At 41.2% G+C, this 23388-nt stretch overlaps 1 protein-coding gene across 3 annotated transcripts in view; it reads right to left on the reverse strand.

Annotated features, from left to right (window-relative positions):
- Positions 1 to 8988: 8988 nt before the first annotated feature.
- KDM5B (lysine demethylase 5B) overlaps positions 8989 to 23388 on the reverse strand; it is a 64386-nt gene continuing 49986 nt past the window's right edge. The window contains exons 23-28 of one of the 3 annotated variants that reach the window (XM_070744977.1): positions 22981 to 23139; positions 15239 to 15724; positions 13210 to 13321; positions 11930 to 12057; positions 10940 to 11248; positions 8989 to 9824 (exon numbers count right to left, since the gene is read on the reverse strand). In XM_070744977.1, the coding sequence (XP_070601078.1) occupies positions 9687 to 9824; positions 10940 to 11248; positions 11930 to 12057; positions 13210 to 13321; positions 15239 to 15724; positions 22981 to 23139 (1332 nt within the window). In that variant the 3' untranslated portion in view covers positions 8989 to 9686. Of the gene's footprint in view, positions 9825 to 10939; positions 11249 to 11929; positions 12058 to 13209; positions 13322 to 15238; positions 15725 to 19295; positions 21640 to 22980; positions 23140 to 23388 lie in introns of those variants that run through there. The other 2 variants (XM_070744978.1, XM_070744979.1) reach the window with 2 other exon arrangements.

Consider the following 23388-nt stretch of genomic DNA (forward strand, 5'->3'; position numbering starts at 1 on the left):
AAAAATCAAGAGGCAGAAAGATTCCCGAAGAGCGCCCCCTGGAGGCTCTTATACACGCGTTTAAAAAGGAGCTTTTAAAAAAAATTGCAATTCAGGGCTTTTTTTAATTCCGCCCCGTAAACTTCTCTCCTCCCAATTATTGCATGGTAATACTCTACACTGGCTGTACCGCATTGCCGATCTTTATTTTATTTTGTTTGTTTGTTTTTAGTTTTTATTATTATTATTTTTTTATTTTATTTTGTTCCATTTGTATGCCGCCCAACTCCCTAAGGACTCTGGGCGGCTTACAACAAAGAAGATTGTCTGCGGAGAGGGGGGGGCATACGTCTAATAAATTAAATTAAGATAGAGCATTAAAATATTCGGACATCTAAAATGAGAGGCCGTTTAAAAACAAATTAAAACCTACAGTAAGACCATATGTATCTGGACTTCCTTGTTTTTTCTTTGAAAACCTTTAGAAGCTCCTTCAGCTCCGACAGGATCCTTCCATTCCCCACTATCTGTCAGAGCCGAAGAAGCTTCTTGGATGAGAATCGAAACATCTTCCAAAAAAGAAGGAAGGAAAGAAAGACAGAGAGAAGGGGGAGAGAGAAATAAAGAAACTCAATCTGTATAGTCTGGAGGACAGAATGGAATATTATTTTACTGAAAGAGTAGTTGGAACAAACTTCCAGCAGACGTGGTTGGTAAATCCACAGTAACTGAATTTAAACATGCCTGGAATAAATATACTGTATATCCATCCTAAGATAAAATATAGGAAATAGTATAAGGGCAGACTAGATGGACCAGGAGGTCTTTTTCTGCCATCAAACTTCTATGTTAGAAAGAAAGAAAGAAAGAAAGAAAGAAAGAAAGAAAGAAAGAAAGAAAGAAAGAAAACCCAGTTGCCTCCTATAAAAAGCACCTTTGGGACAATTTTATTTTATTTTATTTTGTTCCATTTGTGCCCAACTCCCTAAGGGCTCTGGGCACCTCACAACAAAGATACAGCATTAAAATATTCGGATATTCATCTAAAATGAGAGACCGTTTAAAAACAAATTAAAACCTACAGTAAGACCATATGTATCGTACTTTGACCGATACATACAGAATAGGGAATGGCTGATGGTCATTGCTAACAGAAAGAAGCTAAGCCAAAATGTCATAAAAATGTCTGGTCAGACAGGAGGCTGAATTTATTTACTCGGAATAATTACAGGGAGTCTTCGAATTGTAACAGTTCATTTAGTGACTGTTCAAAGTTAGAAGGGTACTTTAAAAAAAGTGACTTAGGACCATTTTCCACATTTGTGATCGTTGTAGCATCCTTGTGGTCCTGTGATGAAAATTAAGATGCTTGGCAACTTGCTTCCTATTTATGACGTTGCAGTGACTTTACAACATGTGATCGTCTTCTGCGACTTTCTGACAAGCAAAGTCAATAGGGAAGCTAGATTCGCTTAACAGCCAGGTTACTAACTTAACAACTGTGGCAAGAAAGATAATAAAATGAGGCAAAATTCACTTATCAAGTGCTTCACTTAGCACCATAAATTTTGATCTCATGGGTGATAAATCAAGGACTGCCTGGAAAAGGCACTGCTTATAGCGAAGCTGCTCTTCAGGATCTGTAAGTGAAGTTGGAGACCCATTTAGTCAACCTTTTTTGATTGATCTTGTAGGCTAAGGGGAACCACTTGTGGTTAGAAGGGATCATCTGGGAATGCTGGCCCTGTTGGCAGTAGGTAGAGATTTAAAAGCATTCTTATTCTGAGGACTCTTCCTTGATGTAAATCTAATAATTCCTTAAATCCTTAACAATTCCTTAAACTGAAACTGAAATCTAAGTAGCTTTGTGGGATCCAACTATGGTCTGTTGTGAAACTTAGGGCAGCCCACTGAAAAAAATGACTGTGTACAGAAGAGTTCCGTAACAGGAGTTCCTCTCCTGAAATTGATTGTAACTCCCATTGTCCCAATTAACCAGGTATTACACTGATTTGATGGAACTATATTTCAACCCTGAACAGAGTAGAATTGTGTTTTAAATACAGGAAATGTTCTCCTTTGCTTACAAACTGGCCTGAAAATCAAGAAAAAACAGGCATGCAACAGTTTTTCAGACAGCTTGACACCTTAAATGGCCCTGTTCCAAAGCGGTTATATAAAGTCATACAAAATTGCAGTGCTAATTCCCAAGTCATTTTTAAAGCCCATTTCAAAACTTTGAATGTCATCTGACTAGCAGTAAAACATTTCTGGATTGCACATTGCTACAAATCATGTTGTTGTTTGTTGGGGTGTTATGCATTCCTGCTAACACCATTTCTAAATAATTGTTGTGGCATACAATTTAGAGTAAACTTTATTTAATTATTTATTTAATTGGATTTGTATGCCACCCTTCTCCGAGGACTTAGATTTTGTTATGATAAAGAGATGTCTGTTTCTTTCTAACCTTTAGTCATTAGCGATTAGTGATTAGTGGTAAGGTCTGACAAAGTAAAAAAAAAGACATGATCGAAACATTTAAATATATTAAAGGGTTAAATAAGGTCCAGGAGGGAAGTGTTTTTAATAGGAAAGTGAACACAAGAACAAGGGGACACAATCTGAAGTTAGTTGGGGGAAAGATCAAAAGCAACATGAGAAAATATTATTTTACTGAAAGAGTAGTAGATCCTTGGAACAAACTTCCAGCAGACGTGGTAGATAAATCCACAGTAACTGAATTTAAACATGCCTGGGATAAACATATATCCATCCTAAGATAAAATACAGAAAATAGTATAAGGGCAGACTAGATGGACCATGAGGTCTTTTTCTGCCGTCAGACTTCTATGTTTCTATGTTTCTACATTACTACTTGTGGAAATCTATTTGAATGCTGCTCAGTCCTGCCTAAATTGATGGGACTATTGTGATCCCTATTCTTTCTTTCTTTCTTTCTTTCTTTCTTTCTTTCTTTCTTTCTTTCTTTCTTTCTTTCTTTCTTTCTTGATTTGATTTGTATGCCGCACCTCTCCGGAGACTCGGGGCAGCTGACAGCAACAATAAAGCAGTGTACAATAATAGTCTGATGTTAGAAATAATTAAAAGCCCATTAATATAAATATATATATGTATATATACTATTTGCAGCCAGATGAATTGCATACATATAAAATCACTCTTCATAAGCAAAGAAACTATTTCACACTGAATTATGTTAATTTTTTTTTAAATGTCCTTTCCAGTTTTACTTTCCCCCATCCTAATTAGCATTTAGCATTGTGATAGAACATTGATAGGACTACAGTTGAGTCAAAGATAGGAAGATGCTGCTGTGCGTTTGGCTTCTGATTGGCATCTGCCTGTTGCCTATTTCACAAAGTAATGCGGAATATAGAAGATCATAGTGGGAAAATGAATGGGTCTACTCTTACATGCCGTGTGCTTGAAAAATAAAAATAAAAGAGCTAAACTTTGTATTCCTTGAGTAACAGAGCTTGCTTTCCTTATATAGATGGAGTGTTCCAATGAAACAAACCAAATGTTAAAAAGTTATATTTATGTAGTTACTTACCAAACACATCTACATTATATAGCTTTACAATCTTCAAGGCATGTCACATTTGAGCACCCTAATTTTTAGAAATTGAAAGTTGAAACTTTGACACGCTCTAGGTCCCAAACATTGCTAGTACCAAAAAGAAAGCTGTAATCCAGGGCTGTCAAAACTCCTGGCCCGCAGCTTCCAAAGTCCCGATACATCACATGACATTGTGACATGAGTTTGACACCCAGTGAAGGGCTACATTTTTTTTTACTACCACACTGTGGGCATGGCTTATTTTGTAGATGTGGCTTGCTGGCCATGTGACCAGATGGGAGTGGCTTGGCGATCACGTGACGGGGTGGGTTAAAGGTCATGTGACTGGCTTAAAGGTGGCCCACTTGACGTCACTCACATCAAGGGTTGGGTTTGGATGCCTGGCCTCTCCTCATCTCAAAGAGATACAATTTCTCTATCTATTAAAAATTCAAACTTTTTCAACTGGTACTGCATACCTGACCAAAATTTTTCTACCGGTTCTGCCTACCTGACCGTACCCATAGTAGCCCTTCACTGTTAACACCCTGCTGTAGTCAAATGCCTGATATGGTATAGAAGAAATATTATAAATATTATATAGCGCAGTGATTAGAATGTTGTACTGCAGGCAGCTACCGTTGACTGCCAGCAGTTGTGCAGTGTGAGTTTTACCAGCTCAAGGTTAATTCAGCTTTCCATCCTTCTGAGATTAGTAAAATAAGGGCCCAAATTGTTGAGGGCAATATGCTGACACTGTAAACCGCTTAGTGAGGCCTGTAAAACAATATTAAGCTGTATATAAGTCTAAATGCTATTGCTACCAGTATATGTACAGTTGGCAACTAATTCTCATCAATGAGTAGATATACAGTAGTCCCTCACCTATCGCTGGTGTTACGTTCCAGACCTGGCCGCGATAGGTGAAATCCGCGATGGGGAATTTATCGACTGATAGTACTTATTTAAGTATTTATATTGTAATTGTTTGGTAAGTTTTCATTGTTTTAAGTGTTTATAAACCCTTCCCACACAGTATTTATTTTAGATACAGTATTTAAATACAGTATTTACAATTTTAGATATATATATTTTTTTGAAAAACCTGCCGATCGAGTTCGGCGGGCTGTTTAAATCTGCTGATCGACTTCCTCAGAAACCCGCAATGAAGTGAAGCCGCAGTAGGTGAAGCGTGGTATAGCGAGGGACTACTGTATTTCAGTTTATTATCTTAGCTGCATTTTAAGTAGGCCCCTTGATTTGTCCTGATGAGAGCACACAATAAAGGAATGTAAAGTGTATGTGGTGTATGGATACTTAACATTTTACTTTTTTTGCTAATAAGAGAATGCAGCAGTCCAGATCTTTCCTGAATAAAATAAGATGTCATACACAGAAAAATAAAAAAAGCAATGTGAAAGTAGCAAAATGAGCAGACAATTATACAGTGTATACATAATTCATTTTGTAAAAAATCAAGGTTAAAAATATTAAAGACATGTTGAATGAGACCTTTAATCAATATTTGCGCTGATTCAAGTTTACCAATACAGTAGTGGTTGATATTATTAGGATTTCCTTTCCACTACCTAATTAGCAGTGAGTTATGATAAGAAGAGCTGATAGGATCACAGCTGAGTCAAAGGCAGAAGGATAGAAAACCTTTTACAGCTTACGGTAATATAGAGATATCAAACTCGCGTCATGTTGTCATTGTGATACATCACAACTTTTCCTCCCTTCAATAAAATGGGGTGGGCCTGGCCAGCATTTGATGCATCTGATCTGTGGGTTTGACACCCCTTGCCTAATATGATGACAAAACAGTTCTTTTAAATGAGAGGTCCCCAAACTTTTTACAGAGGGGGCCAGTTCACTGTCCCTTGGACTGTTGGAGGGCCGGACTATAAAAAAACCTATGAACAGATTCCTATGCACACTGTACATACCTTATTTCTTTCTCTCTCTCACTCTTTCTCTCTCTCCCTCTCTCTTGCTTTCTTTCTGTCTGTTGCTCTCTCTGTCTCTTTCTTGCTATCTCTCTTCCTCCCTCCCTCCCTTTCTCTCCTTCTCTTTCTCCCCCTTCCTTCTTTCCCTCCATCCCCTCCTTCCTCTCCACTTCTCTTTCCCTCGCTCTTTTTCCCTTCTCTTTCCCTTTTCTTTCTTTCTCTCCACTTCTCTCTCTCTCTTTTCCCTCTTTCACCCTCCCTCTTCTCTCCCCACGGAGGACTCACCTGACAAGCCTCCACCCTCTGACCCCGGACTCCCATTCAATCCCCATTCAGAAAACAGGAGTTAGCAACTCAAAGAGGAGGAGGCGGGTGTGTGCATGGATGTGTGTGTGTTGTGCCCAGCTCGGCTTTTGGCAAGCCTTACTTTACCTCGGCTGAGATGAGATTGAGGGGGACGTTCTCACTGCTTTTCCAGTGCGGCCGTGGAAAAGACCCGCGGGCCAGATAAATGGCCTCAGGGGGCCGCATGTGGCCCGCGGGCCATAGTTTGGGGTCCGCTGTTTTAAATGTACTATTTTTTCAGAAGACAGCAGTGTTGTTTTATCACCATCCTTAATCAAAAAAACAACAACCCCAAAATCCCACAAGCAGTTCCTCCAAAATTCTGCAACATTATAGTGTCTCTTTACATATAAACAATTTTTCTCCAGGGAATCGGGGAGACCATTACATTCTGCCTCAAGTAAGCAAGCTTTTCTTTCTAGCAATCACAACATTAATGTTCTCCTTTTGAAATACTGTATTTTGAAATATTGAAATATTACTCTTCTGGAGGAGTATCATATCCTTGGTAAAAAGAAATTTTCTGATGTTGATTATACATTTTTATATTTCTGGTATGGTATTTTCTTTTTGATGTATAGGTTGTCCTCACCCTCAGAACTAGAAGTAATTTCCTTCCTCTGAGAAAATTATGCTGTCTTGACATCACAGCTTAAAAATAGTATTGCTTGAGAACTAGGATATTTATATAATTGAAGAGTGACTACCTTGATTTTCAAAGTGCTGAATCCTCTAAAATAGTTAACAGCCATTTTCATAAATACTATCACTTTGAGATGCAGAGAATTTGTGGAAGGAGCAAATCTCAAAATTAGGAATTACAATATTTTTTTAAAAAAGATGTACATGAGGACATGACTGAGATCAGTATTCCTATGTGGTAATAACAGTACATAGATTTTAATCCTTAATCTTTTCCATTGTTTGATTTTTCTAGCATATTCAGATTTATTTTGTCATGTTTATGCAGTATATATTGGAAGAGATGACCCTTTGAGAGCTGTATGCAATGAAATTACATTTTAATGTATGCCAATTAGTGTATATTTAAAGTGACAATAAAGTTATTTTAAGTCTAAGTCTATATTTCTTGCTTTGTTGGAAAGTTCCTGCTCTCAGCAATCTTCTAGATCATATTTCTTAAGTAGCATTAATATGCCTGTTTTATTCCTCAGATGAATGGATCACATGTGCTTCTTGAATTCTTTGTCCCAGTTGGGTTGAAGCTGCTTATAGGTCAGTATTGTGAAATACTGATTGTGAAGATACCAAAAAATTAAAAGAAGGCAAGCATATTTCATACACAGTAATGTTGAAAAGAACATAATCCAATATAAGCAGGAGGACTTGAGCTTTAAAATGCTGCAAAGTACAAAGCCTTTAATGTAATAGGAATGACATCTGATGAGATTTCTTTCCTTAGAAAAGTACATTCATCTAAGGTTTTGGATTTATTGTAACATTTATCATAAATTTAATTCTGTTGTATATATACTGTATTTTCTTATATGTTGTTTTAGAGTTCAAAAATTTAAATCTTGTTTTTTCAAAAAGAAACACTTTTCATATGGATTATAAATATTATTGATAACAAATGCATTCATCTACTAGTAAAAATATTTTCTCTCAAATTATAGTCCAATCTTTCAAAGGATAAACGAACTTAAAATGGGATTTATTTTCACAAGTTGAAATCATGTCATCCATCTTTTTTAGTTATGTGCAAGTATCCATTTTATCTTTATTTATCTTTTAGTTAATTTTTATATGACACAACTTCCAATGCTTCTGGGAGGGTCACAAAAAGATGTATAAAACAATAAAACACAGAAATAAAAGAAATAGATGACAAAAGTAGAAACAAATGCACCTACTCCTTAAAAGTAGCTGCACCCATCTTAGCCAAGTGTCTGGGTGAGGAATCAAGTCTTCAAAGCTCTCCGTAAAATATCAGTAATGTGAAAAGTCCCCCTGCTCTTGGGAGGGAATCCTCATTCCAAAGGATGGATGAAGTGACTGAGAAATCAGGCTTCCAGATTTGATAGGTGGAATTGTTTAAAAGGAACCTGGGGAACATCAACACTGATTGACACTGTACCACACAGATATTAGAAGAGATGGGTGGTCTCACAAATAATCAGATCATATGCCATAAAGTTCTTTATAGGTAACCACCAGCATCTTCAATTGCACCCAAAAGCAATGATGTTACAAAGGCATATTGATGTATGCTTATTATTGCCTGTGTTGCTGCATTCTGGACCAAGTGAAGCTTCTGGATGGTCTTTAAAGACAGCCCTATGCAGAATGCATTGTAATAATCAAATCACAGGATAATTAGGGCCCAAGAGGTCATCTGAACAATACCCTAATTTGAATACAATAAAATTAGTGCACCAGGTGCAAAAGCTTCCCTGGCCACAGCTACAACTTACTACTTAAGTGATATGAGTCCAGGAAGATCCCCAGATTATGCATCCAAGATTAAAGGTGGAACTTGCTAAGATTTTGGTAGCGCAAATACAATGGCCTTCAAGCACTGAGACAATCTTGAAAGTTTTGCATTTATATCCCACCTTTCCTTTGAAAGTTACCAACCATACATATATATATAGCAATATAATTTCATTTTATTATCCCTTAAAAAAGGCAAAACATAGATTGGGCTGAGAGTGAGTGAGTGGCCTAAACATGTAAGGATTTGAACCTGTATCATATAACTCTACAATACCTGAATTCCTTATCTTGTTCATTACATCTCAAATGTTTTTCTTAATGACCAATACAGCAATTTTTCTTCTTCCATACTATATTCAGATAGGACTACTGATCTAGCACAGCCTGTTTCTAAGAATCATTTACCTGATCTTAGCCATATGTGTCTACTATAGGTAAGAACCATCATATAATTGTACAAGATTGTCCACATATTTGTCATAAAATAACAAACTACCAGGTTTCTCCCATAGGTGACCTGCAAGGAGTCTTTTGTCTGTTTGATTTTTTTTAATAAGGCTTGCCAAGATGAAAAAGAATAATCTGAATATGAAGTAGTATAAATTCTTTTGAAAATATTGTGTGAAAAAGTGCCATAAAAGTAGCTGCAATTCAACTTCTGTAAGGACACCAGTGTTGAATTTTGTAACATAACCATTTGTTTATTCCACAATATAAACTGCAACATTTGATACAAGCTACCAAAAAAGAAAAAGCCAAAATACAGCTGTGGTCATTACTTTACAGAGTTTTCCTGTCTCCTACATCACTAGTGTCATCAGTGATACTAGAACCTAAACATTTGCTTTCTGTACATTAACCAATGCTAAAAGCACCAACACGCTGTTTGGAATTATAATTCCAGTCACTGAAAGCAGACACAAAAGTTATTGCTCAGATAAATAAATCTAGCCTACAAAATCAAAATGAGGGAAATCTAACATTTTAAAAAATGTTCAAGAGTAAACGGATTTCTTCAAAAAGAGAATTATGAGGATGCTTAGTGCACTGCTTTGCACCTTAACAGAGCTGATTTAAGTGTGCTGGTAAATTCCAAAGAGGTAATTGAATGCTATACATGAAAAGGTGCACATCTTGATGCCTTCCAAACAGGTGAAAACCCCCAGACCAAAAGAGTCAGTATTTCAAACCTTAATAACCACAAACAGTTTAAAGAATAAAAATACAAAAGTGTCAAATTGTTTTAAGTCTGGAAAAATGATCCCAAGAGGACAGAAGTAGCACCATTTGCAACGTGGCTCTAAAACCAGCCCAGTGGCTTTATGGAGAAAAATCTCTTTCTCTTCTACTGTCCCAAATGATTATCAAATTATTTACTTTCGATATGGAGAAACCTTTCTCTTACAGCTTGTACAAATATAGTCTTCTTTTTCTGCCATTTCTGGAGAAACACCCACACACACTTGATGAAACCACTGGTTACAGCAGCCATCACACTGGACCCAGTCCACCTAGACAGAAAAAAAAATCCAGAAAACTCCTCAATATGTAGCATTATTATATATGTCAGTTTATACTGTCAAAACTTCAACTATACAATATATGTCATGCGACCCATCAGGCCTAGTTCTGAATACTATGCCTTAAGAAAGAGGTAGATAACCAAGATCCTCCAACAGTATAAAAAATGAAATGCTAATTTTCTATAGATGTAAAATAAACAGTGTGGGAGTACAGTGGTACCTCATCATACGAACTTAATTGGTTCCAGGAGGAGGTGCGTAAGGTGAAAAGTTCGTAAGATGAAACAATGTTTCCCATAGGAATCAATGTAAAAGCAAATAATGTGTGCAAATCCTTCAGGAAAATCCCAAACTTTAGAAGGGAGGCGAACAGAGGGCAGGGAGGAGCAGCTAAAGGGGGCGGGTGGAAGAAGCAAGGCTAGGCTAAAGGGTGAGTGGGAAGGAAGAAAGGCAAGGGGGGCGCCCCTCCCTTTTCTTTCTTCAAAAGACACCGTTTCAGTGCCTTTGCAAGCATGCAAAATCTTTACTCCTCCAAGCTGCCCCTCCCTTTTCTTTCTTCAAAAGACACCGTTTCAGTGCCTTTGCAAGCGTGCAAAATCTTTACTCCTCCAAGCTGCCCCTCCCTTTTCTTTCTTCAAAAAAGGGGGAAAAAAGAAACCCCTTCATCCCAGCAGCAGCTGCTTGGATTCGTAAGGTGAAAATAGTTCGGAAGAAGAGGCAAAAAAATCTTAAACACCGGGTTCGTATCTTGAAAAGTTCATTAGAAGAGGCCTTCGTAAGATGAGGTACCACTGTATTATTATTTAAGAGACTTAAATCATTCTTATGGTCTTAAAATGTGAGATATATATTACAGGTGAATGCGAGAAGAAATTTGTTGATGATAAAAGCAGCTTAATAATGAACTAGCTATCAGGATAGCTGGTTTTGCCCTTCAATGCAAATTTGTGAGCAGAAGGTGGTTATTAAAAAAGTAACTATGAATTCCCTTAATTAAACAGGGCAATGGAATAGATAACCTACAAGAGCCTGTTAATATTATCATTCTATTATGTCCTGTGTTTTTAATTCCATTTACTTCACAAGTTTTTGTTTCAATTTACCTCATCACCTTCAGGCTGTAGACAGTTGTCAGCTGGACAAATGGCATTCTCATCTTCAGAGTCTTCCTGTTCAGAGAATGACATTTCTGAAAAAAGCAACTGACTTTCGCTAGGATGCTGAATGTCAAACAGCCCCTCTCTTTCTAACTTGCTCAGCTCCCTCAAATGAGTCAATTTCATTTTTTTCTTGTTTGGAGCTATTTTTCTTACTCTTGCTCTCATCTCACTGCAGAATTTCTCTCTTTCAAAGCGTCTCTTCAGCTTCTTTTCCATAGAACAAATTCCATCTCTCTTCCCTTGACAATCATTCTAAAAGAAACATATTTTAAATTAAGTACTACAGAATCATTTCTTATAATTATTTTTTCATGCAGCAATTCTCTGTGTACAATATAAAAAGCATATTTGTAGCAATGTGCTTAACTTCGGATAATTATAGGAATAAACTTTACATTGTGTTGTTGTGTAGTCTTTTTTTTAGTGCTTATGTAGGCTTGAATAAAAATTAATCTCCTAATAGTGGTTTTTTTAGACTTTTAATATTAGATCTATTTGTTACTGTATATTGTTTTATCACTGTTGTGAGCCGCCCCGAGTCTGCGGAGAGGGGCGGCATACAAATCTAATTAATAATGATGATGATGATGATGATGATGATGAGGATGAGGATGATGATAAAAAGAGAAAAGTCAGAACAGTGTCTGGATTAATTTAATTAAATCCTCATAAAAATATTCAGGATGCCACTACACTCATAATGTCATGCTGAGGAATGAGCTGAGAAATGTACAACTGATATATCAGGAAATTCACCATGGACACATTGATACGTATAAACTGATTAGCCACATCTACATTGCTTGTGTCAATTTTTAAGATTCTGAAAATGCCCTTGATTACTCTTCTAGAGCAATTAATTTTTTAAAAATCTACTGTTCCAGAAACTGCTCAGGGAATGCTAGTTTCTTAAGAGTCTAATTCAGTACTTACTTTTTCACCTGTTGGTCCTACTGACTTTTCCTTTGTAAATAAGATCTCATACAGTTCTTGTATTTCAGGCAGAGATACTTGAAGTAATTGGGCTTCCATCATTAACTCATTCAATTCTGCACTTATGGCTACAACAAATCCAAGATGTCAAAGGAAATTCATTTTACAATCAATCACCATATATTTGTATAATCACATATACATACACACACATAATACATACATTTATATCTTATCCATTTAAATAAATATTTCATTTATAACCATGAAATGACAAAGATTCAAAGCAATCTGCATTAAAGATTGAATAGAAAAATTAAACAATGCTAAGAAACAGTTCCACATATGGCTGATTAATTATCACTCAGCGGGGTCATAAAACAGATCATGCCTATCCAAAAAGAATCTAGGAGAACTCATTGTGACCCAACTCATCCCAACCATATCATTGTGGCCAACTTGCCACTGGGCAACTTTCCACGGCCAATTCATCAAAGGAAAACTCACCAAGGGACAAACTCAATAAGATAAATATGATTTGTCACTGTTTCTTCAATATTATTTTCATTTTTGCTCATTTCCACAAAAATGGAAGTCATGTTAAAGAAACAGTGACAGATCATATTTATCACATTGAGTTATCCTACGTGGCGTTAGCCCACGTGGTGAATTGGCCATGGTGAGTTGTCCCATGGCCATGGCAAGATGGCCACAAGTTGGCCCATTCCAGTCTAAAAAGCTAAGTTTCAATGCTTTTCTAAGATAGAGCAGCGAGACAGCTAAATGGACCTCTGGAGAAATAGTAGTCTGGAAGGTGGAAGTGGCAACCGAGAAGGCTTGCCTCTTGAAATCCCACAAGATGTATTGATTGATTGATTTTAGAACTGAATAAGATTGTCCTCCTCGAAACAACTCTGGACAGTGTATAATACAATTTATCATACAATGTATTTTTAAAATCCATGTGCCATATAAATCCCAACAATTTAAATACAAGAAAATATGCAAGACCCACAAGCTTCTTTAACCAGGGATGCAGCCACGTTTTTTGACTATTTTTTAACACAACCATGGTGGAAATTGGATATATCTTCGGAGGGATAATATTCCAAGGGCAGATGCTGTGACAAAAGTTTATACTTCCTAGTCCCGATCAGATGGGGCTATTTAACTGAGAGGGCCTGGGGTATACCTACCTTATCAGATCTCATAGAATGGTAAGAGACATGAGAGATGCCATATGTATTTAGGATTGAATATCAGGGAATAAAAATACTTACTATGAAGGGGGATGCAATTTTGTCCTGTAGAAAAAGATGAATGTAAACGTATTGATCTGTTATTCCACTCATGAGGCAATGAGAAAGATGTGGCACCAATTGTCTGTGAAACCTGATTTAAAAAAAATATTCTTGTAATAATCTATAAACTGATTAAATCAGTTTATACTTCATACTTTACCTTTAAAAAGTTATTTGTGGAAAAACATGCGATACAATTTTAAAATAAAATAATATATTTATAAAAAAATCAGTAGTAGTTTGATGTAAAGTACAAGATTAGAATTATTAAATTTTGGGGGGGAAACAAATCATTGTAAAATAGGCACTATAGGGAAGGGAGAGAGGGAGGAAAGAAGGAAGAGAGACTAGATTACCTATACCAGGGGTGTCAAATTCAGGGCACAAGAGCCAGATCCGGCCAGTAGAGTGCTTAGATCTGGCTTGCAGGACCACTCTGGAAACAGCAAAGGATTGGTCCACAATGTCTCTACTAGCAAAAAGGGAGCTCTGAGCTTCATTTTCCCTGGCAGAGGATTGCAGGAAGCTGTCATAGCTGAAAATGGAGCCTGAGAGCAGGCAAAGCGCTTGGGCTACCATAGGGGTCCCTGACACAAATGACATCGAGTTGACCCAGCCCACCCTGCCACGCCCACGCCAGCCCCAAGGTCAAATACAATCCTTATGTGGCCCTCAATGAAATTGAGTGTGACACACCTAACCTATATTGTTTGGACTAGAGTGTATGTGTGTGTCATATATATAAAGGGGGGTGGGTTATTTATAGATGTGTGACAAATGCTTTTAAGCTGATTCAGTTCTAGACTCTAATTTGTAGATAGATATATCCAATTGTTTCATACTCTCTGAATATTTCACTAAATAAGATTAAGCTTCTAAAAAAAAAGAAATATTGTAATTAATTAATAACTGTACATTCAGGACAGACACGAAAAAATTACTTTAGACCAAGCCTGCACAACATATAGCTCATCTATAAAACTTTTGTAGCCCTCCAGCATTTTTTTAAACAAAGAAATAAATTCACCATCACAGAGAGATGCTACTGAGCACCTCCAGGCCTCATTGCTACCACCAGATCTAATGTTGCTCATCTCCTAATCAGACTGGCACACCAGTTATTCTTTTGCAGCCTGCAATGATTTTTAATTTATCAATGTGGCCCTTTCTACAAGTTGTAAAAGTCCACTTTATACTATGTATAATTACTTTTAATGAATCAATTGCATAAATAGCCATAGGCTTAGATTACATTAAAAGATAATTGAACTAGGAAGACATCTATCAATAGCTATTACCAATAAATGGGAAATAATTAATGAAAACCAGTTACTCAAGGAAGGGAGCAGCATAAATTGCTTCTGCATCTTATGCGTAGATACCATAGATCACCAGGAAAACACTAGACAGACTTTTGCTCTGAATAAGTCTTTTTCTTATATTAGTATTCTTTTCCTTCTTTTTCCCAAATTTCCATTCCCTTCCCACTCTAAAATGGTCAGCAGATTTGGTCAAGGATTAACTGAGTTTAAGAGTAACTGACTCAAGTAACATCAGAATAGCTGAGTGAAAAGTACTCTGAAAGTCCAAAGCAAAGGAATTGTTATACACAGCTTCATTATAACAACCAAGTAGATTGTAGTGGGGGGTGGGGTGAGATCCAACAAAAAATTATCTATTCACTTCTTTTTTCCAGATTTATTCTTTTTATTATTCTTTATGTCCTTATCACTGGTGCTGTGAGCTGCCATGAGTTATTAGTTTTGCAAAGGAAGGAAGGAAGGAAATCTCTTGTATCACTTTTCCCCCTTCAAATCCACAGCCCTCTAGGACTCTATACCTAGCTGACCAAGTAACAATTTGTAAAATCACTATTAATATTTATACTTTGCAGGCCCCATATTCATTAAATTGATTTTTTTGCTATTATTTATCTTAAAAGTAACATGTACAAGCATTCATGCTGATGTTCATATAGCACTTTGCCAGGATATAACTAGAATCTTACCTTATTGGTCTCCTGCAACTGGCCTGCCACAGTTTGCCATTTGCTGTACAATATCCCTGAGTCCACTTGGTCTGCTAAAAGTTTTATATTTCCTGAGGATAACATTTGTTGTGCTCTATGTTGCCAGTTCACGGTTCTCTCTATCATATACCGTAAGGCATCTCCCTCAGGCAGCCTCACCCGAATCCGCTGTAAAGAAGCCAGTAAAGGTAGAATCTTTTCTAAAGGTGGCTTTTCGGATCTATGACAATGAGGGCAAAGCCATACCCAAGGTCCCTGCAAATTGCTGGACACTGAAACACAGCTAGTATGGAACATTCCTCTGCATAGCTCACACTGTATCATTGGTGCTGCTGGCTCTCTCTGACAGAGGCAAACTTTGATCTCTACATTCTGTTCATCAGAAAACATTTTTTCTTCATTTATTGCTCTCAGAGACTGCAGTGCTTCCATTTCTTTTAAACGGGCTTCACCAAGCATGGCCATCTATAACGAATTACATGAAAATTGTTTAGAGACATTTTTAAAAAGTCCCTAAAGTGTTTACTTACAATTTTCCATTAACTCTTGCAAAAACGTTTTAAGAAAAACGAATTCAGTTTATTTCCCAAATCGTTTTCAAATACAGTGGCACCTCATCTTACGAACGCCTCTTCTAACGAACTTTTCAAGATACGAAGAACCGTTGTACATACCTGAACGGTCTTCTCAGTGCTCTGGAAGGAGAGTCCATCATGGGTTGTTAACCAATCCTATTGGTAGAGACTGAGTTAATTTAAATAATTAATTAACTGGCACCGCCCCCTTAGCAGCCCCCATGAGCCAGTTTTAAAAACGAAGACAATGTAAAAATCAGAAACTTTTATTAACTTCATAACCAAACAATAAACTTTAACAGTCCCAGCACTCCGGCGACCTGGCCAAACACCATGCCGGGTGGGTATGGACTCTCCTTCCAGAGCACTGAGAAGACCGTTCAGGTATGTACAACGGTTCTTCTCCATTGACTCTGGAAGGAGAGTCCATCATGGGATATACCAAAGATCAAGTCCCCTGGGAGGGAAAAGGCTGGGCCGAGGTCGTTGGAGTGACACACACTCGCTGTAAGACACGCCTGCCAAATGAAGCCTCCGCCGAAGCCCATGAGTCCAGTTTATAATGGCGTATAAAAGTAGAAGAGGAGGCCCAAGTAGCGGCACGACAGATATCCTCCAAGGAAGCTTGCGTTGACCAAGCCGCCGAAGCAGCCGCACTTCTGGTGGAATGGGCCAGGACCCCAGCGGGGGGAGATTGAGACCTCGATGTATAAGCCTCCGCAATGCAATCTTTAATCCAGCGACTAAGGGATTGCGAAGACACTGCTAGACCCATTGAGGTCTGGGCAAAGGAAACAAAGAGTCTTTCTGTCTTTCGAAAAGGCGCTGTCCTCCTGATATAGAGCTTCAAGGCTCTTCGGACATCGATCTTGTGCCAACGAAGCTCAGAGGGATGTTGACCATGTGTGCAGAAGTCCGGTAGAACCAGTTCCTGCCGTCTGTGAAAATCGGAATTCACCTTCGGGATAAACGAAGGGTCCAACCGGAGCACCACTCTGTCCGGATGGAACACACATAAGTCAGGCCTGACGGAAAGTGCTGACAACTCCGAGACTCTACGGGCAGATGTAATCGCCACCAAAAACAATGTCTTTATAGATAACAGTCTATAGGAAATCGACCTCATTGGCTCAAAAGGGGGTCCCGTGAGGGCCCGTAACACTAGGGTGAGGTCCCATGTCGGGAATCTCCTTACCGGAGGAGCGTGTTGGTTAATAGCTCCTTTGATGAAATCTCTCACCCATGGATGTTGAGCTAAAGATCGGAATTCTGATACACGGACTATAGTGGACAGGGCCGCCACCTGTCTTTTCAAGGTGTTGGGGGCTAAACCCCGCTCAATGCCTGATTGGAGAAATTCAAGAATTGCAATGAGCGAGGCCTGCTTTGGATCACAATGACGGGCCGAACAAAATCTGCAGAAGGCTGCCCACGTTGCCTGGTATATCCGCACTGTCGATGGCCGACGAGCCGCCTGCATAGTCGCAATGACCGTGTCCGGTAGGTGTTGCTGCACTAGTCGCTCCCGCTCACACGCCAGGCGGCTAACTGGAACCATTGAGGCTCCGGGTGACAAATGGAGCCCTGAGTGAGGGAGACTAGGCGATCCGGAATCCTCCAAGGAGGGGACACTGAGAGAGCTACCAGGTCCGCGAACCACGGTCGACGGGGCCAATAAGGCGCCACTAAGATGACCTCCGCCGCCTCCTGAATTATTTTGTCCAGCACCCGTTGCAGTAGACACGTTGGGGGAAAAGCATACAGTAGGCCGCTGGGCCATGGAGACAATAGAGCGTTGACTTTCTCGGCCCTCGGTGAAGGGAACCGTGAATAAAACCTCACCAGCTGCGTGTTGGTTTGAGATGCGAAGAGGTCCACCAGAGGAGTCCCGAAACGTTGACTTATCAGGTGAAATACTCCGGGATCCAGTCTCCACTCTCCGGGGTCCAGGGTAGATCTGCTCAGCCAGTCTGCCTGAACGTTGCTGGTCCCGGCTATATGTTCGGCCGACAGAGAGGCTAAACGGGGTTCCGCCCAGTCGAAGAGAGCCGCTGACTCGACCATTAAGCGAAGCGACTTCGTTCCCCCTTGATGATTCAGGTGGGCCCTGGTAGCAACATTGTCGGTCAAGACCAACACATGCTTGCCCAGAACCCAAGGGAGGAAGGCCTGAAGAGCCAGAAAGACAGCCCTGAGCTCCAAAAAGTTGATGTTGATTGGGCTCAGATCTTCCGGAGACCAAAGGCCCTGGGCCATGTGTAGCCCCATGTGGGCCCCCCAACCGGACAGACTGGCATCCGTTGTGAGGATTAAGCGGTCCCGGTTGCAGAAGAAGGTTCCGTTGTCCAAGGCAGGGGAAGTCCACCAGCCCAACGATGCCTTGACCGAGGAAGGAAGGTGAACTGATTTTTGAGAGTGACTCAGTTTGGCCTTTTGCCAAGGTAGAAGAAACCATTGAAGGGCCCTGAGATGATGACGGGCCCAAGGTACAATGCCGATAGCGGAAACAAGGGTGCCCAGCAGCTTGGACAGGAATGCGAGAGACACCCGTTGTTGTTGCCGAAGATGTGAAATCAATTGTCGGATGTTTGCCATCCTTTCCGGAGACAAAGTCACAGTCCCTGTGGAGGTGTCTATCATGGAACCCAGGTGCAACAGCCTGGCTGTCGGAAGAAGATGACTTTTTTCCTCGTTGATTGTGAACCCATGGGATTCCAACGTGTGTCTGGTAACTGCCAAATCTGCCCGCGCCCTCTGGGAGGACCTGGACAGGATAATGAGATCGTCCAGGTATGCCAGAACACGAATACCCTGGGATCTTATCTCCGCCGTCAGAACGTCGAGCAACTTTGTAAAGGTGCGAGGGGCCGAAGACAGGCCGAACGGCATTGCCCTGTACTGATAGTGAGAGTCTCCCAGGGCGAACCGGAGAAATCTCCGATGAGACGGCATGATGGGCACATGCAGGTAGGCCTCTTTTAAGTCTATTGAGGTTAATAGGTCCTGCATTCGAATGGCGGCCAAGATGGTGTGAAGGGAATGCATTCGGAATCGCCGATATTTGATATAAGTATTGAGGTGCTTTAAATTGAGGATCATGCGAACCCCTCCCGATGACTTTGGCACAAGGAAGACCTTTGAATAAAAGCCGGTACCTATCTCGTGCCTGGGCACCTCCTCTATTGCCCGGATCTCCAACAGATGGGCAACCTCTTGCAGAAGCTGAGACCTCTTCAGGGGGTCCCGCTGAACTGGGCACTGCACATAACGGTGAGGAGGGGGCTGCAGGAACTCCAAGCGCAAGCCCTGGGAGACAGTTGCTAACGCCCACCTGTCGGAGGATGTTGTCCGCCAGGCGGCTTCGAAAAACCGAAGTTTTCCTCCCAGGGGTCGTTGAAGAGAGTCACTTTGAACGCTTGAAGCCCCTCTGGCTGCCACGAAAGGGGCGTCTCGACTGTTGATACCCTCTTTGGCGATCCTGGAAGGGCGCTCTATCTCCCCGGAACGTGTTGGAGTTATATGGGGTCTGAGAGTAGGGTCTTGTATTCTGACCCGCTGTAGCAGAAGAGTCCCACCGAAAGGACGGCCTGCGCTGGTAGGGAGTATAGCGACGCTCTTGGCGCCGGTAGGCTCTGGGGAGGGACTTTCTTTTATCCTTGTCTTCAACAAGGACTGGATCTAACGCCTCCCCAAAAAGCTTTTCTCCTTGAAAAGGAGCCGAGGCCAGGTTCCATTTGGACTTGAGGTCCGCTGGCCAGCTCCGCAGCCAGAGAAGGCGCCTTGATGCAAGTGTTGCTGCCATACTCCTGGCCGAAAACTTGGCAGCATGCAGCGTGGCGTCTGCTGAAAACTCCGCTGCTGCTAACAGCTTCCCAAGATCCTGTCGCAAGCGACCCTCATCCGGTCCAAGTCTGGCCTGCATTTCCTGCAGCCATACGATAGATGCTCGGGTGAAAAAGGAAGCAGCCGCCGCTGCTCGAAATCCCCAGCTCGCCATCTGGTGGGTTTTTCGGATCAACACCTCTGCCTTTCTGTCCTCAGGCTTTAGGCTATCGCCTGTCTCAGAGGGCACGAAGGACTTAGAAATCAGCTGCATGACAGGCTGGTCTATAGGAGGGAATTCCAACAATTTCTCCACCTCCTCATCACCTGTGTAGAATCTTCTCTCTACTGCAGAGGGGCCCTGAGCGGCAGCTGGATGTTGCCAGGGTCTTTTTACACTTTGCAGGATGATATCAGAGGATGGGATGTGCTCTGACTCAGGCTGGGGTTCTTTAAAGAGGACTATAGCTGGTTTTGTCCCATCCGTGGGGTCTGCTGTCTTTTCAGGGCCTGGTAAGTCGACAGTCTGTTTTGCTTTATGAAGCAATACCCTGAAAGTTGAGGCCTTAAAGAGCCCAGCAGCCACCGGCTGTTCTGGTGGTGTCTCATCATCAGAGAGCTCATAGTCTTTTTCAATTTCCTCTGACGGGCTGGCCTCCTCAGCCCAAGACCCCAAGCCTGAGGGGGGCGGTGCGCACCACAGGCTTTTTGATTGCACCTGGCGAGGGTGCTGTGTAACTTGTTGCACCCCCGCTGCCATCCCCTGAGTGTAGGCATTGTTAATTAAATCCTGAACCGAAGGGGACATCTGAGGCCAAGTATCTGTTTGAGGCCTAATCCCTGTAGAAGCCCAAGGCTCAGGTGGACCACGAAGCCCAGCTGCTGTTGGCGTGAAGGTGGCTGAGGGTCCCTGGCCGCTCCTTAGAGACTGACTTGCTGACCCTGGCCTAGGCTGAATAGGGCCAGGGGAAGGGAGCACCTGAGGCATCATTGGCATCTGTCTGTCTGGAGACCAATCGCGGTCTGACATCACCTCTGCTGGCCTTATGGCGGTATGGGGAACTGGTGTGTCCCTGGCCAGGGGCAAATATTGCGCAGACAGAGGGGAAACCGTCAAGGGGGTGTTAAGGGCCGCTTCCAGCCTTTTTTCCAAGGCCTGAATCCTCTTTTCTGCATCTTTCAGTGAAGAAGAGGAATGCTGGGATTTGGCTTTATCTTTAGCCTTGGCCTTGGCCTTGGGGGCAGTGCTAGGAGAAGGCACTTTCCCTGGATTCATTTGATCTTCCATTGTACTTACAGTAACACCGGAGATTAGCAATTGGCAACTAGCTCACAGCAACACGAAGCACAAAATGGCGACCAGGCACCCCTGGGGCTAGCGCATGCGCAATCCCTGCCCCGATCGGTTGATCGCGCCCATTCTCTGGGCGGAGAGCAACTTTCCCGCCGAGGGACAAAATGGCGGGCGCGGGAAGACTTCTGAGGGAACTGAGCCCTCTATATCACCGCGCTGTTCCTTTGGGGGGGGGACAACCCCCCCAGGCCATAGCTCCACTTTATTTACAGCCGCCGGCACACTGAAGAATTTTATGTGATTTTCGCCGCTCTCGTGCGATCCCAGCACGAGCGACGCGGCGGCGGCTTCGGCGGCGGCTTTTTTACGAGCCGCCGAACAGCTGAGAGGCGCTGGCACCGCGCCAGCCCTCTTCCTTCGAAGCAAAGCCGGGGAAGCTTTGGAAGCCTCAAAACCGCTTGGAAGCCTCTGGAACTTGCTGGGGAAGTGGAGATTCCCCCAAGCCTCCCAGTGGGGGGGGCGGACCCCCCCACCTTCGGCTCGCAGCCGGGTCTGGCCTCGGAGGCCAGGGACCCCAGGCTGAGTTGCTCCTCGCTAGGGGTGGTACCCACGGAGGGAAGGGGCCCCCGAGGAGAATAACGGTGGGGGAGTGCCCACGGAGGGCAGAGACCCCTTACTGGAAAAGTGATCTGTGAAAACACAAGAAAAAAACATTAAAATGATAAGTATTCAATTTTAAACAATAACAGACAATTTTAATAAATTTTAATTAACCCTTATGTCAAAATAACATGAGGTAACTCATAAGACAAAAACTCAAACGTCTCTACACTTAGACTGAGTTTTTAAAACTGGCTCATGGGGGCTGCTAAGGGGGCGGTGCCAGTTAATTAATTATTTAAATTAACTCAGTCTCTACCAATAGGATTGGTTAACAACCCATGATGGACTCTCCTTCCAGAGTCAATGGAGAACCCGGTGTTTAAGATTTTTTTTGCCTCTTCTTCCGAACTATTTTCACCTTACAAACCCAAGCAGCTGCTGCTGGGATGAAGGGGTTTCTTTTTTTCCCCTTTTTTGAAGAAAGAAAAGGGAGGGGCAGCTTGGAGGAGTAAAGATTTTGCATGCTTGCAAAGGCACTGAAACGGTGTCTTTTTAAGAAAGAAAAGGGAGGGGCAGCTTGGGGGAGGAAAATTTTTGCAGAGAACAACGTGCTTGCAAAGGAACTGAAACGGTGTCTTTTGAAGAAAGAAAAGGGAGGGGCGCCCCCCTTGCCTTTCTTCCTTCCCACTCACCCTTTAGCCTAGCCTTGCTTCTTCCACCCGCCCCCTTTAGCTGCTCCTCCCTTCCCTTTGTTCGCCTCCCTTCTAAAGTTTGGGATTTTCCTGAAGGATTTGCACGCATTATTTGCTTTTACATTGATTCCTATGGGAAACATTGTTTTGTCTTACGAACTTTTCACCTTACGAACCTCCTCCTGGAACCAATTAAGTTCGTATGATGAGGTACCACTGTACAATTTACTATCAGCCAATAACAACAACAACAACAGGAGCAGCAGCATGTTGGAAGGGTCCTTGGATTTCTTCTAGTCCAACCCTATACTACTTCAGACAAATGGTTATCCAACATCTTCTTTAAAACTTCTAGTGTTGGAATATTCATAAGTTCTAGAGGCAAGCTATTCGACTGGTTAATTGTTCTAACTGTCAGGAAATTTTTCCTTAGTTCTAAGTTACTTCTCTCCTTATTTAGTTTCTACCCATTGCTTCTTGTTCCACCTTCAGGTGCTTTAATGTAATCTTGAGATGCCGACTGCAAAGTTTTACTTTTCTTCACAGACTACATTCAAATTAAATGCATAGAAAATCTGATTTTACTTTGGTAACATCAAGAATATACATTAGTATTTGAAGCAAAAAAAGTACTAATGTACTCTGTCTCTGAAAGAATGGAAAAAAAAGCTTCATAAAATAATAAGCTTTCCAAGTATATAAGTTCATTAAATACATTTCAGAATGTACACATACCGCAGCTGCAGTTTCCTTGCACTCAGATAATGCTCTTTCTAAATCACATAAGCTCTCAAGTTTGGTGCTCTTTTTTTTCCCATTTGGAGCGGATTCTTTTGTTTTCTTTGTTTTTCTTTTAAATCCTGATGTCCCAACATCACATCTTGGGCATAACACCTGGTAAAAATTAAAATGGTCATATTTTCTTCTTGTGTATCACAGAGCAATGTGTTCTATTAAGCCTGCCCTGGAGGAATGAGAGACCATTCAATGGTTATATATAATACATGCATTATCTATTTCTAAAAGCCTTCATGCAAAATTGAACACACCCAGATTAAAATGCCAACATGCATTTTAAACATTGGCAGGTATTTCCAAAATTTTCCAAAATAATTAATAGAAATAAGCCGGAGAGGGGGGAAC

This window comes from Erythrolamprus reginae, chromosome 3 (genome assembly GCF_031021105.1).
Source record: "Erythrolamprus reginae isolate rEryReg1 chromosome 3, rEryReg1.hap1, whole genome shotgun sequence".
In the NCBI taxonomy this organism is placed as follows: domain Eukaryota; kingdom Metazoa; phylum Chordata; class Lepidosauria; order Squamata; family Dipsadidae; genus Erythrolamprus; species Erythrolamprus reginae.